Genomic DNA, 12,557 nt, shown 5'->3' with positions numbered 1-12,557 from the left:
TGGCCATTCTAGGTCTTTTATGGTTCCATTTGAATTTTAGGATTGTTTCTTCGACTCTGTTAGAAATGCTGTTGGGGTTTTGAGGGGATAGTGTTGACTTTGTAGATCACTTTGAACAGTATGGACATTTTAACAAGGCTGAATCTTCCAATCCGTGAACATGGAATGTCTTTCCATTTGTTTGTGTCTTCTTTAATTTCTTTCATCCGTGTTTTATAGCTTTCAGTGTACAAGTTTTCCACCTCTCAGTCTGTTTTCTGTTGCTGATAACACAAAACCACAGACTGGATAAATCTTCAGGAATAGAGATTTGTTTTGGCTTATGGTTCCGAAGGGCCAAGGTTGAAGGGCCACATCTGGCAGTGGCCAAGCCCTGAGGTGGTGCAGGGTATCAAGTGGAGATGCACAGATATGTCTCTGGTCCCTCCCACCGCTTTTATAAAAGCACCAGGACTCACTCATGGGGGCTGCGCCCCAGTGGCCTCTTCCCTCCCAAAAGTCCTCCTCCAAATATTACAGTTGAGTCCCCCATCCCAGTACCTTACAACAGGGATTAAACGCCAGCACGAGTTTTGGAGGGAACAAATCATCTTCCAGCCATAGCATGATGCTATTCTAACAATGCTTCAATAAGTCTGGTTAAAAAGTAATAGAAATCAAAAGCACGTCTTGTTCCAAACAGCAACAGCAAAGCCCAACGAGGCTGCTGGGAGCCTGCCCTTAGGACGTGGCTGTTTGCACTGCAGGGATCAGTGTGAGCCATACACCCCTCTCCGCTCGCCTCCTCCCCTTGTCTGCCCCTGGCCTCTGTCTTTGCTCTGCAACAGCCCAGCGTGCAGCTTCCGGGGTGGGGGCAGAGCTCCAGGAGGGCCTGACGTGCATTCCCCATCGTGATGATTCTCTGATGATTTTGCTCCTTCTTTGGTTTTAAATGTTGGCTGATCGTGTTTTGTTGTGTTTTATTTCAGATCCCCCTCCTCCGGATGGCTCTCCCAATATTACATCCGTCAGTCACAATTCGGTGAAGGTCAAGTTCAGTGGATTTGAAGCCAGCCACGGACCCATCAAGGCCTACGCTGTCATTCTCACCACGGGGGATGGTAAGGAGGGGCCTTGTGGGGACACAGCTGGGGGAGCAAGCCTGTGCCCGCTGAGCGCTGGGGCCATCAGGGATATAAGTACATGGCTCTCTGTACTCAGCTGCCCACATGCCGGCGCTCAGGCCGGGAGGGGAAGCCGTGCGCCGCTCTGATGATCTAGATCAGGGCTCCACACGCAGCCAGCAGACATCTGAAGCTTTGCAGGCCCAGCAGGCCGTGCTGCAGGGACTCAGCTCTGCTGTTGCTGCCTGGGAGTGGTCACAGAAGATACTCCAAGAGTGAGTGTGGCCGCTCCCGCAGACTGTTGCTTAGCAAGCAGGTGGTGGCTGGGTCCTGCCTGTGGCCCAAGACTCTCCTACCTCATACCTAGGTTTGCTGTCTCTTTTACGACTCAGGGTCTCTCAGGTGCAGAATATCAGTGTTAATCAACTTGGTGTCCCTGTCTGTCTTATCCCTCTCTCTTCCACTCAGACACACACATGTCATCCTTAGAGGATGGCTTCTCTCTCTTTTTCTTTTTAAGATTTATTTTTTATTTAGAGGTAGAGTCAGAGAGAGAGAGAGAGAGAGAGAGAGAGAGAGAGAGAGAGAGAGGTCTTTCATCCTCTGTTTCACTCCCAAGATGGCTGCAATGGCTGGAGCTGGGCTGATCTGAAGCCAGGAGCCAGGAGCTTCTTCCTGGTCTCCCATGTAGGTGCAGAGGCCCAAGGACTTGGGCCATCTTCCACTGCTTTCCCAGGCCTTAGCAGAGAGCTGGATCAGAAATGGAGCAGCTGGGACTCAAACCCATATGGGATGCTGGCACCAAAGCGGGAGGCTTAACCTACTACACTACAGACTGGCCCCAAATGGTTTTCTCTTAAAACAGAACACGGTTTGCATTTGCTGGCAGGAGCTTGCACAGAGCATCCCTTGAGCCTGAGAGAGGAGCAGGCGGGCGCCAGGCTGCTTTTCTATTCAGTGCTGTTGGATCCAGGATGAGTTGAGGGCGCTCTGAGAGCTGCATTGTCAGTGCCGTGTACAGGCCTAGACAGAAAAGAGCGGGTTGTGTGGTTTTCAGTGATTCCTCAAACTACACACGGGTGACACGGGGCCACCTCTGCCCATGTGCCCCCCTGTGGTGCTGTCCTCAGCTCCTTGAGGAAGATGAAGGAAGAGACCACAGGCGTTCCCGGGGCTGCTGGGGACCCTGCAGGGTAGGGGTTGTCATCAGGCTGCCGAGGGTGCAAAGAGTGACATTGGGGTCTTCCTCTCCCTCTCTTCTTTTCTAATATTTATTTCTTTATTTGAGAGAGAGAGATCAAGAGAGGGAAAGAGAGAGAATGCATATCTTTCTTACGTCTGCTGGTACACTCCCCAAATGCCCACAGCAGCTTCTGGCTAGGGCCTCATGCATGGCAGGAACCCAATCACTTGGCCATCGCCGCTGCCTCCCAGAGTCTGCATTGGTAGGAAGCTGGAACCTGCCATGAGCTGGTTATTGAACCCAGCACGGCAGTGTGGGACAGGAGTGTCCTAACTGGTGTCTTACCCAGCAGGCCAAAGCCCAGCCCTCTGTATGTTTTTCTTTTGGATCTGTTCAAGCTCTTGGTCATTTTGCTGGGGTGGTTTTCAACAAATTCCAGGTCCAGATCTTTGCTGAATGAGGAGAAAGGCAGCGTTGCATGGCGGCCTGCCCAGGCGGTCTGGGTTAGAGATCCAGTCCACCAAGTGGGCTTCGTGACCTTGGGCCAGTTCCTTTTTATCTTCCTGTGCCTTCCCGTTCTTGTCTGCAACGTGGGGACGGTTGGCTTAAGTGATGAGACTCAGGGTGCTGGCATGAGTCAGCGGAAGTGGAGCGTTTAGAATTCGGCCTGAGCAGAGCCTGGCCCCGAGGTCCCTGAGAGCTGGTGGCTGGTGGCTGGTGGCTGGTGGTGTCGTTGCCCGGCAACAGCACCATGGTGTAGAGGCGGCGGAGGTGGAATCTCTTTCTTACGGTTGCTCTCTGTGTGCCGTTCTTAGCTGGCCCGCCTTCTGCAGACGTGCTGAAATACACATACGAAGACTTCAGTAACGGGGCCTCGGATACGTACGTGACCTACCTCATACGGACCGAAGAACGGGGACGTTCTCAGGGCTTGTCCGAAGTCTTGAGATACGAAATTGACGTTGGGAATGAATCCACCACCCTGGGCTATTACAACGGGAAGCTGCAACCCCTGGGCTCCTACAGGTAGTGCCGTCTGGATCGGGCAGCCGCTCGGGGAGGGGAGGGAGGGAACTGTGCCCTGTGAGTGCGGGGCGCCATGTGCCCGTGGCTGCGGACACATCCCAGTAGCCTCTCCGTGCCGTCTCTCGTCCTGCAGGGCTTGCGTGGCCGGCTTCACCAATATCACCTTCAACTCTCAAAAGTATGGACTCATCGATGGGGCTGAGAGCTACGTGTCCTTCAGCCGCTACTCAGATGCCGTGTTCTTGCCCCAGGATCCAGGTAGGGAAGAAACAATAGCCCTGACCTTTGGGCCTTGGCCTCAAGTGTCCACAGAAGGCTGGGTGACTGGGTGGCTCCCTGGGACCCCCGAGCAGTGCCCCGCCCTCCCTTCTCTCTCTCAGAAGTTGCTCAGCTCCGCTTCCTCCTCTGAGGACCCTGACAGCCCTGGACCCCAGCTGTCCCCTCCCTAAGTCCCAGTCTGCAGAGATCCGTTCCTTTGTCTCATTGTGGTCCGTGGTGGCCGGTGTGACTTCAAGTGCTTAGAATCCTTGAGAAAGAGCCCTAGAGCTTGTCTCGTACAACCCACCTTTTAGAAATAAGGTGTGAGGGCCCAGAGATGGGAAGGGACTTGCCCGAGTTACACAGTGGTGTAGGGGCAGGCCTGAAATTCTGGTCCCTGGCTCCTTGTCCGGTGCTCCTGGTGTTTATCACAGAGCTTCGGGAACCCAAAAGAGGCAGCCTCCCCTGCCTCTAGACCAGAGACAAGCTGGCCAGCTGGCTTGGTGGTTTGTCTAGTGGTTGTTGGTGCAGGAAAGAATTCCTGCCCCAGCAGCCAAGGTCATTCCCAGGAACCAGATGGGTTTCACGATGCCTGAGCATGGTGCTGAGAGGACCTCTGCTTATCTGTGGGTGTAGGAAAATCACCGCTCCAGCCCAGTTCCCTACATTAGCGATGAAGCCAACTGAGAGGTGGAGAGGAATAGTGATGTTCTTCACCCCAGTGTTGGTGATGACCTGGGGGCAGAGAGCCCAGCTCTGCAATGCCTGGACTTAACCCCGTGTGTGTGTGTGTGTGTGTGCGCGCACCTGAGCCCGCTCGAGTGAGGGCCTGGGGCTAATTGTGGGTGTGGCACGGTCCTCAGTGGACACTGGCTCAAGGGCTTCCGCTTGGACTTTTCCCAGGTGTCATCTGCGGAGCCGTCTTTGGGTGTATCTTTGGAGCCCTGGTTATTGTGGCTGTGGGAGGCTTCATCTTTTGGAGAAAGAAAAGGTGATACTGCTTATGTTATTGTTGATGATCATCCTCTATGTTTTAAAAAAGAGTTATTTATTAATTTTCTCTGAAAGACAGTGACAGAGATAGAATTAGAGAGAGAGAGAGAGAGAGAGAGATCTTCCATCTGTTGGTTCACTCCCCAAATGGTCACAATGGGCCAGGCCAAAGTCAGGTCTCTAGCCAGGTCTCCCACATAAGAGGCGAGTCTCCAAGCACTTTAGTCATCGTCAGCTGCTTTCCCAGGTGCTTATAGCAGGAAGATGGAACAGAAGCAGAGTGGTTAGGACGCAAACCACTGCTCCAATCTCTTGGGGTTCTGGCATCTAAAGCAGCAGTTTAATATACTGCACCACAATGCCAGCCCCAATCCTCACTTTTTTAAAAAATATTTTATTTATTTATTTGAGAGGCAGAGTTACAGACAGAGAGAAGGAGAGACAGAAAGAAAGGTCTTCCATCTGCTGGTTCACTCCCCAAATGGCTGCAATAACCGGAGCTGGGCTGATCTGAAGCCAGGAACAAGGAGCTTCTTCCAGGTCTTCCATGTGGGTGTAGGGGCCCAAGCATTTGGACCATCCTCTATTGCTTTCCCAGGCCATAGCAGAGAGCTGGATAAGAAGTGGAGCAGCTGGGACTAGAACCGGTGCCCATATGGGATGCTGGCGCTTCAGGCCAGGGCGTTAACCTGCTGCGCCACAGCGCTGGCCCCTAAAGAAAGCTTTTTATTTTGGAAAATTTCAAAATCCCCAATATTGGAGGGAACAGTGTAAGGAACTCCCATGTCTCCAGTGTGCACTTCGGGCCAGTCGCACCTCATCTCTGTCCCCAGCTGGGCGATTTTGACACCGACCCTCGCCATGGCCTCCAGGCCTCAGTAGGCACTGCAGCTGAGTGTGCGCTGGGTTCACCAGTCGGTTTTCTATCAGAGCGTTAGAGAGATCTTAGTTTGGAAGTAGCTGAGATAGAGCACGTGCCCCATCTCTGAGCTGACCAGCTTTAGGAAGCTTAGCTTATCATTGTTCTCATCGACGATTCGGGGATACCAGTGGAGAGTAACTCATGACGTCGAGGATCCTCGGATAAATGGAGCACTCATGCGGCGTCTTGCACCCGCTGCTGCTGTTACATCATCCGCACAGCCGCCCTCTGAGCCACATGCTCCGCCGGACACCTGCTGGGGCAGTGGGGAGACGCACTGCCAAATCGCCACCTGGAAGTTTTTAATTTTTTTTCAACACCATTGTGAAGTTCAGCCAACGATGAGGGAGCGTGCAAGGGCCCCACCAGTTCGTTCATTGCATCTGCCTGGCCGACAAGCTTTCTCAGCAACAGAGTAACGTCACTGATGTAGATTTTTCTTTCTCTTTTTTTGAAAGGTTTATTTATTTATTTGAAAGAGTGACATGGCAGGGTCGGGAGAGAGGGAGAGAGAGAGAGAGACAGACAGACAGACAAACAGACAGACAGGTATCTCTTTCATCAGCTGGTTCACTCCCCGAATGGTTACAATAATCAGGCCAAAGCCAGGAGTCAGTAACTCTCCCACATGGGTGGCAAGGGCCTAGGTACTTGGACCATCTTCTGCTGCCTTCCCAGGCTCGTTAGCAGGGAGCTGGATCCAAAGTGGAGCAACTGGGACTTGAACCCCAGTGCTCTGATATGGGATGCTTATGTTGCAGGTGGCGGCTTTATGCCAGCCCCACTGCCTAGGTCAGATTTTTCTTTTAGATGGTATAAAAGACAATGATGTGGGGGCCGGCACTGTGGCGCAGCATATTAAAGCCTGGCCTGAAGTGCTGGCATCCCATGTGGGTGCTGGTTCTGGTCCCGACTGTTCCTCTTCTGGTCCGGCTCTCTGCTATGGCCGGGGAGGGCAGTGGAAGATGGGCCAAGTCCTTGGGCCCCTGTGCCCACATGGGAGTCCCGGAGGAAGCTTCTGGCTCCTGGCTTCGGATCGGCGCAGCTCCGACTGTTGCAGCCATCTGGGGAGTGAACCAGCAGATGGAAGACCTTTCTCTCTCTGTCTCTACCTCTCTCTGTAACTCTGTCTTTCAAATAAATAAATCTTAAAAAAAAAAAAAAAGAAAGACAATGATGTGACCAGTTTGTAGGCAGCTTGAACCACTTTGCTTGGCATTGGTGAGCAGGAGTTAGTGTTGCATATGAATTCGCTTCCAGGGACAAGGCGTCAAAGCCAGAAGCAAAGATTGAACCTTTTTTTTTTTTTTTTAATCTGGACTAATGGGTCTCCTTTCTTTCAAAACAGGAAAGATGCAAAGAACAATGAAGTGTCCTTTTCACAAATTAAGTAAGTCTCTAGAGTTATGAGTCTTATTTTGAGGCATTTGGCTCCCTAATCCGTTCAGTGATTATCTAGAAAATTTTTGATGGAATCTGATGTCATTTTTCTTGAGTGACACATTTGGCCTTGGTCAGCTGGAGGTCCTTGGTAGCTCCGTGTTCTGTAAGGAATCTGTGTTTAGTTAGTCCCCTCTGGCTCCTTTGCCATAGCCTACTATTACTCTGTTATTAAGTAAGTAAGTATTTCGTGACTTTTTTGTTTCAATGGGTTATGAAGATCTATGGGGAGAGGAGAGCTTACTTGAAGCACAAGGCCCATCAGTTGTACGAGAGTTGGATGTCGGGACTCACGTTTCAGTGTCTTATGAATGGTGTTACTCTACTCCCTACCCTTCTTGCCCCTCCCCACCCCCCAGTTATATTCTGCTTTGGTTCTTGGAGGAATGTGTCTGCTTCCCAAATGAATGAATCTCTAATTGCTTGTTTTTTTTTCTTTCCCCTTCTGCGATGAAGACCTAAAAAGTAAGTCACCTCCTTCTTTTTCTTTTTCGATTGATTTTCTGCTCCACGGAGTGTAAGAACAAAGCTTCCTAAGTCACTTTGTTTCCCCAGATCCAAGTTAATCAGAGTGGAGAATTTCGAGGCCTACTTTAAGAAACAGCAAGCCGACTCCAACTGTGGCTTCGCAGAGGAATACGAAGTACGTGCTTGTGAGCCTGGTGTTGCCCGTGTTTGCTTTGTGTCTCAGAGCTTCTGCCTTAAGGGAAGCTTTGGGCAAGAGAAGCACTTCCTGTCCCCTGGGGTCCCCCGTTGGCTGTGTGTGAGTAGGAGGCCCGCACCGTCCAGTGTCCGGTGCATCGTGTGTTTACCCTTCTTCATACCTGTGGACTGGCCAGAGATACAGGAACTGGGAATTGGACTTACAGGACTGTGTGATCTGGAAAGGAACCAGATGGGGCCTGTAGGGGTCTGTGGCTCCATGACTGAGCAGTTGAGATCAACTTATGGGGGTTAGTTAAAGTCCTGAGGAGGGGGTTGCCTGGCCTTTAAGTCCCCTCTGAAGGCCATCCCCACCCCAGCCCAGGAACTAGCCCCCTCCGAATGTTCACACACACCCGTCCTCCCTGTGCAGTCCCAGGCTTGGCCTTTGCTCTCCTGCGATCCCACTCACCACCCCAGCCACAGCCCAGGTGTTCCCTGCTCCGAGTTGATTTTGCGGATCCCAGTAGGGGGACTGGAGGTCTTTGTCCCCAGAGTGCCCTGTTGCACCTGTCACCTGCTGCTTGGCATCAGTGTTCAGCATTGGCTTAATGCTGCCCGACTGAGTGCTAGTGCTGGCCGCCTGGGCCTCTTCTCTGGGCTGTGCTCTCCTTTAAGCTTTCATTTTGAACTCCCTTAGTGTCCCGGAGCTGCTGTAACAAAGTACCTCGAACAGGAGCTTAAATCAGCAGAAATTAACTGTCCAGAGGTCTAGACACCACAAGTTCAAGATCAGGGCATCGCCAGGATGTGGTCCTCCCAAGCCTCCAGGGGAGGGTCCTTGCTGGCCCCTGCAGCTTCTGGCAGCCCAGCCGTCCTCACTGCTGCAGTCTCTGCCTCCGTCTTCCCACGCCTGTCTCCCCTCGTGTGGCTCTGTCTCCTCATCTCCTTCCTTTTCTAAGGGTACCACTTGCATTAGATCAAGGGCCCACCCTACTCCACGTGACCTCATTTTAACTTGATTACGTCTGCAAAGACCTTATTTCCAAATAAGATCCCATGCGTGAGTCCTAGGGGTTAGAAATGGCCACAGATCTTCTAACCCATGCTACCTCTGTATCCCTGCCTTGTCTGTCCTGCTCTGTGCTCAGAGTAAGATTCAAAGACTAAATGAACAACTTCTCGGCTTTGTTTGCAGGATCTGAAGCTCGTTGGAATCAGCCTACCCAAATATGCAGCTGAATTGGCTGAGAATAGAGGGAAGAATCGCTATAATAATGTTCTGCCCTGTAAGTGACTGTATGCAACCATCTCCCCGTTTCCTCTGCCACTGGCCATCAGAGCTTACAGCTCTGATTGCAGAGCTTACAGTAGAGGGAGAGGAGTCGGTGACACTAACTCTCCATTTCCTCCACCATTGCTTGTGCACCTGCTGTGTACTAAGCACTACTTAAGTTCATTACATTTAGTTTCACCCTAACCTTATGAAGTAGGTGGGAGAATATTTGTTTCTCAGATGACAAGAATGAGACTCAGCATGGCTACAGGTGACTTCCTTTCAAGGAGCAATTAGAGATTGTAATGGCCAAGCCAGCCTTTGGACCGGGTCTGTGGGTCTTGTCTCAGGGCCCACCTCTCAGTCCCTTTATTATAGTTTGTTTAGTTCTGGAATGAGATGGAGCAGAGTCACACTTTCTGCCTGTCCATACCTCTGATTGGTCGAGTGCATTTTACAGAGAAATAGAGTTACCTGTAGATTCTTTACTTTTTTTTTTTTAAGACTTATTTATTTGAGAGGCAGAGGTAGAGGTCTTCCATCCCTGGTTCATTCCCCAAATGGCTGCAACGGCCAGAGCTGGGCTGATCCGAAATCAGGAGCCAGGAGTTTCTTTGGGGTCTCCCACGTGGGTACAGGGGCCCAAGGACTTGGGCCATCTTCTGCTACTTTCTCAGACTATAGCTGAGAGCTGGATGGGAAATGGAGCAGCCGGGTCTCAAACCTGCGCCCAGGTGGGATGCTGGCACTGCAGGAAGCGGCTTTACCCCCTTAGCCACAGTGCTGGACCCCTCTTTACTGTTTCTGAGACTAAACAGTGTCTGCTGTTACGCCAAGAAGGAATACTGACTGGAATTTGAAATCAGAATTGTTTACGATGCCACCCGTTAGATGAAATGGAACTACATCTTTGTAGAAAGTTTGTTGTGGTTCTTTTGGGTGGGAGTTAGGCCACAGAGAAACATGGATGTGGATCCCAGCCATGTTCTGACACAGCCAACGTTGATACGCTCTGTGGGTCATTTTTACACCAGGCTGTTTAGAGGTGTTGTCTTTCTGTTTTTTTCTGTCCTGGACTAAAACCTTAGCTTCTGGGTAGCTTCAGCATTTTCTGGTTCCTGGGGGTCTTTCTCTTCATTCTCCTTCCTCCTTGTCTTGGACAAGGGGTACTGGCCAGTGTTCTGAGAAGCATGTTTTTGAAAAAGGGTTGGCAGGGGCCGGTGCTGTGGCATAGTGGGTAAAGCCGCTGCCTGCAGTGCTGGCATCCCATATGGGTGCCGGTTTGAGTCCTGGCTGCTTCACTTCCAGTCCAGCTCTCTGCTGTGGCCTGGAAAAGCAGTAGAAGGTGGCCCAAGTCCTTGGGCCCCTGCACCCATGTGGGAGACCCGGAAGAAGCTCCTGGCTCCTGACTTTGGATCAGTTCAACTCCCACTGTTACAGCAAGTTAGAGAATGAACCAGCAGGTGGAAGACCTCTCTCTCTGCCTCTGCCTCTCTGTAACTCTGCCTTTCAAATAAATAAAATAAATCTTAAAAAAAAAATAAGAAAGTAGGTTGGCTTCCTGACCCAGCACTGCCATCTAAGCTTAACTCAGGATTACCGGTCTGTGCGTGTGCGTGTCTGGGATTTTCAGATCTGGAGCGTGTGTGTTGGGAATTTGGAGTTTGGGTATTTTTTGCTTGGGGAAGACTGTAGTTGGGTCGTTGGTGACTGGATTCAACATTGCACTCTTTTGTCTAGGGGAGAGTGAGATTGTGCAGTCAGAGACTGGGAAGTTTAGGGGTGCTGCTTTTAGCTTTAGTCTGTTGCCTGGGACTCCAAGGACATCATTTCCTTTCTTGAGCTGGGCAAGTTTGTGTCTGTTTTTGGGTGCTGGTGTCAGGCTGCCAGGGTTCAGATCCTGTCTCTGCCATTGATTACCTTGATGTGCGTAATCACGTCACTTCTGTGTGTCACAGTCGCACAGGGGCTGTGAGGACCACGTGAGGTCATCTCTGTGGAATGCTGAACTGCCCACCCTCCAAACCACGTGTCTTTCGATTTCTCTCCTGGGTGCAACTTTCCTAAAGCATTGCCTTCCACTGAGGACCCGTTTTTCTTTCCATGTCACAGATGATATTTCTCGTGTCAAGCTTTCAGTCCAGACCCATTCAACGGATGACTACATCAATGCCAACTACATGCCTGTGAGTGTGCGTGGGGTGGTCTCACAGAGCTGGACTATGGTTCTGAAATTTTCAGAGCTTCTTTCTGTGTCTTTGATGTTGACTCTGTGTTGTTTTCCACGTTTAGGGCTACCATTCCAAGAAAGATTTTATTGCCACACAAGGACCTCTCCCCAACACGCTGAAAGATTTCTGGCGTATGGTTTGGGAGAAAAACGTGCATGCCATTGTTATGTTGACCAAATGTGTTGAGCAGGGAAGGGTAAGTATTTTTTTTTTTCAAATAAAAAAATTAAACATTTAATGAACTACTTTTTATTGTGGTGGAAGAATTGTGAAAACCATTTGCACCTCCCCACCCCTGAAACCTTTTATTTAAGGTATACAAACTTCATGCATTTAAAAAATACAATTTTAGGAACATGGTGATTCTTTCCACCTGACCCGCCCTCCCACCCTTCTTCCTCCTCCCTCTTCTATTCCCATTCTTAATTTTTTTTACCAAGATTTATTTTCAGTTAACTTTATACACAGGAAATTAACTCTATACTAAGTAAAGAATTCAACAGTCTGAAAAAAAAAAAAAAACAAAAAAAACAAAAACTGTTCCTCAATAGCTTAGACAAGGGCTGTTCAAAGTCATTGCATCTCAAAGTGTCAATTTCATTTCTATAGATTGCCTTTTAGGTGATAGATCAGAGAGAACATATGGTATTTTCCCTTTTGGGACTGGCTTATTTCACTAAGTATGATGTTTTCCAGTTGCATCCATTTTGTTGAAAACAACAGGATTTCATTTTTTATTTACCGCTGTGTAGTATTCCATGATGTACATGTTCCATAATTTCTTTATCCAATCTTCAGTTGATGGGCATTTGGGTTGATTCCATGTCTTAGCTATTGTGAATTGAGCTGCAGTAAACATGGAGGTGCAGATAACTTTTTCTATGCTGATTTCATTTTCCTTGGGAAAATTCCCAGGAGTGGGATGGCTGGGTCACATGTAGGTCTAGATTCAGATTTCTGAGATATCTCCATACTGTCTTCCACAGTGGCTGTGCTAGTTCACAGCCCACATTTGTATTTTTTTGAAAGAGTTTTTAAAAAAATATTGGAGAAGCAGAGAGAGAGAGAGAGAGAGAGAGAGAGAGAGAGAGAGAGAGAGAGCAATCGCATGCAAGTGAGCTTCCATCTGCTGGTTCACTCCCTCAATGCCTGCGATAGCTAGGACTGGATCTGGCTGAAGGCAGAAGCTGGGGCTCTCCCATGTGGGTGGCAGAAACCCAGTCACTTGAGCCATCACCACTGCCTCCCAGGTCCGCATTGGTAGGAAGCTGGAGTCAGGAGCCAAGGCCAGGCATGGAACCCGGGCGCCATGTTGTGGGGGTGCATTCACTGGGGTCTTAATCTTCAGGCCCCATGCTGGTACCCATTTGGCTTTGTTTTTTTTAAATATTTATTTTATTATTTATATGAAAGAGTTACACAGGGGGAGAGAGAGAGAGAGAGAGAGAGAGAGAGAGAGAGAGAGAGAGAGAGAGGTGTCTTC

The 12,557-nt window shown here is 49.9% G+C and overlaps 1 protein-coding gene across 1 annotated transcript in view; it reads left to right on the top strand.

Moving 5' to 3' along the window:
* The window catches only part of PTPRJ (protein tyrosine phosphatase receptor type J), a 173,095-nt gene that overhangs the window by 146,125 nt on the left and 14,413 nt on the right, over positions 1 to 12,557 (top strand). Inside the window, exons 12-21 of the mRNA XM_062197479.1 lie at positions 969 to 1,100; positions 3,102 to 3,312; positions 3,446 to 3,570; positions 4,474 to 4,561; positions 6,834 to 6,875; positions 7,382 to 7,390; positions 7,481 to 7,568; positions 8,766 to 8,856; positions 10,956 to 11,029; positions 11,136 to 11,270. Of these exons, the coding sequence (XP_062053463.1) occupies positions 969 to 1,100; positions 3,102 to 3,312; positions 3,446 to 3,570; positions 4,474 to 4,561; positions 6,834 to 6,875; positions 7,382 to 7,390; positions 7,481 to 7,568; positions 8,766 to 8,856; positions 10,956 to 11,029; positions 11,136 to 11,270 (995 nt within the window). The remainder of the gene's footprint in view (positions 1 to 968; positions 1,101 to 3,101; positions 3,313 to 3,445; positions 3,571 to 4,473; positions 4,562 to 6,833; positions 6,876 to 7,381; positions 7,391 to 7,480; positions 7,569 to 8,765; positions 8,857 to 10,955; positions 11,030 to 11,135; positions 11,271 to 12,557) is intronic.

Source organism: Lepus europaeus, chromosome 7 (genome assembly GCF_033115175.1).
Source record: "Lepus europaeus isolate LE1 chromosome 7, mLepTim1.pri, whole genome shotgun sequence".
Taxonomy (NCBI): domain Eukaryota; kingdom Metazoa; phylum Chordata; class Mammalia; order Lagomorpha; family Leporidae; genus Lepus; species Lepus europaeus.
Note: the sequence above shows the minus strand (reverse complement) of the source record. Positions and strands in the feature narration are given on the sequence as shown.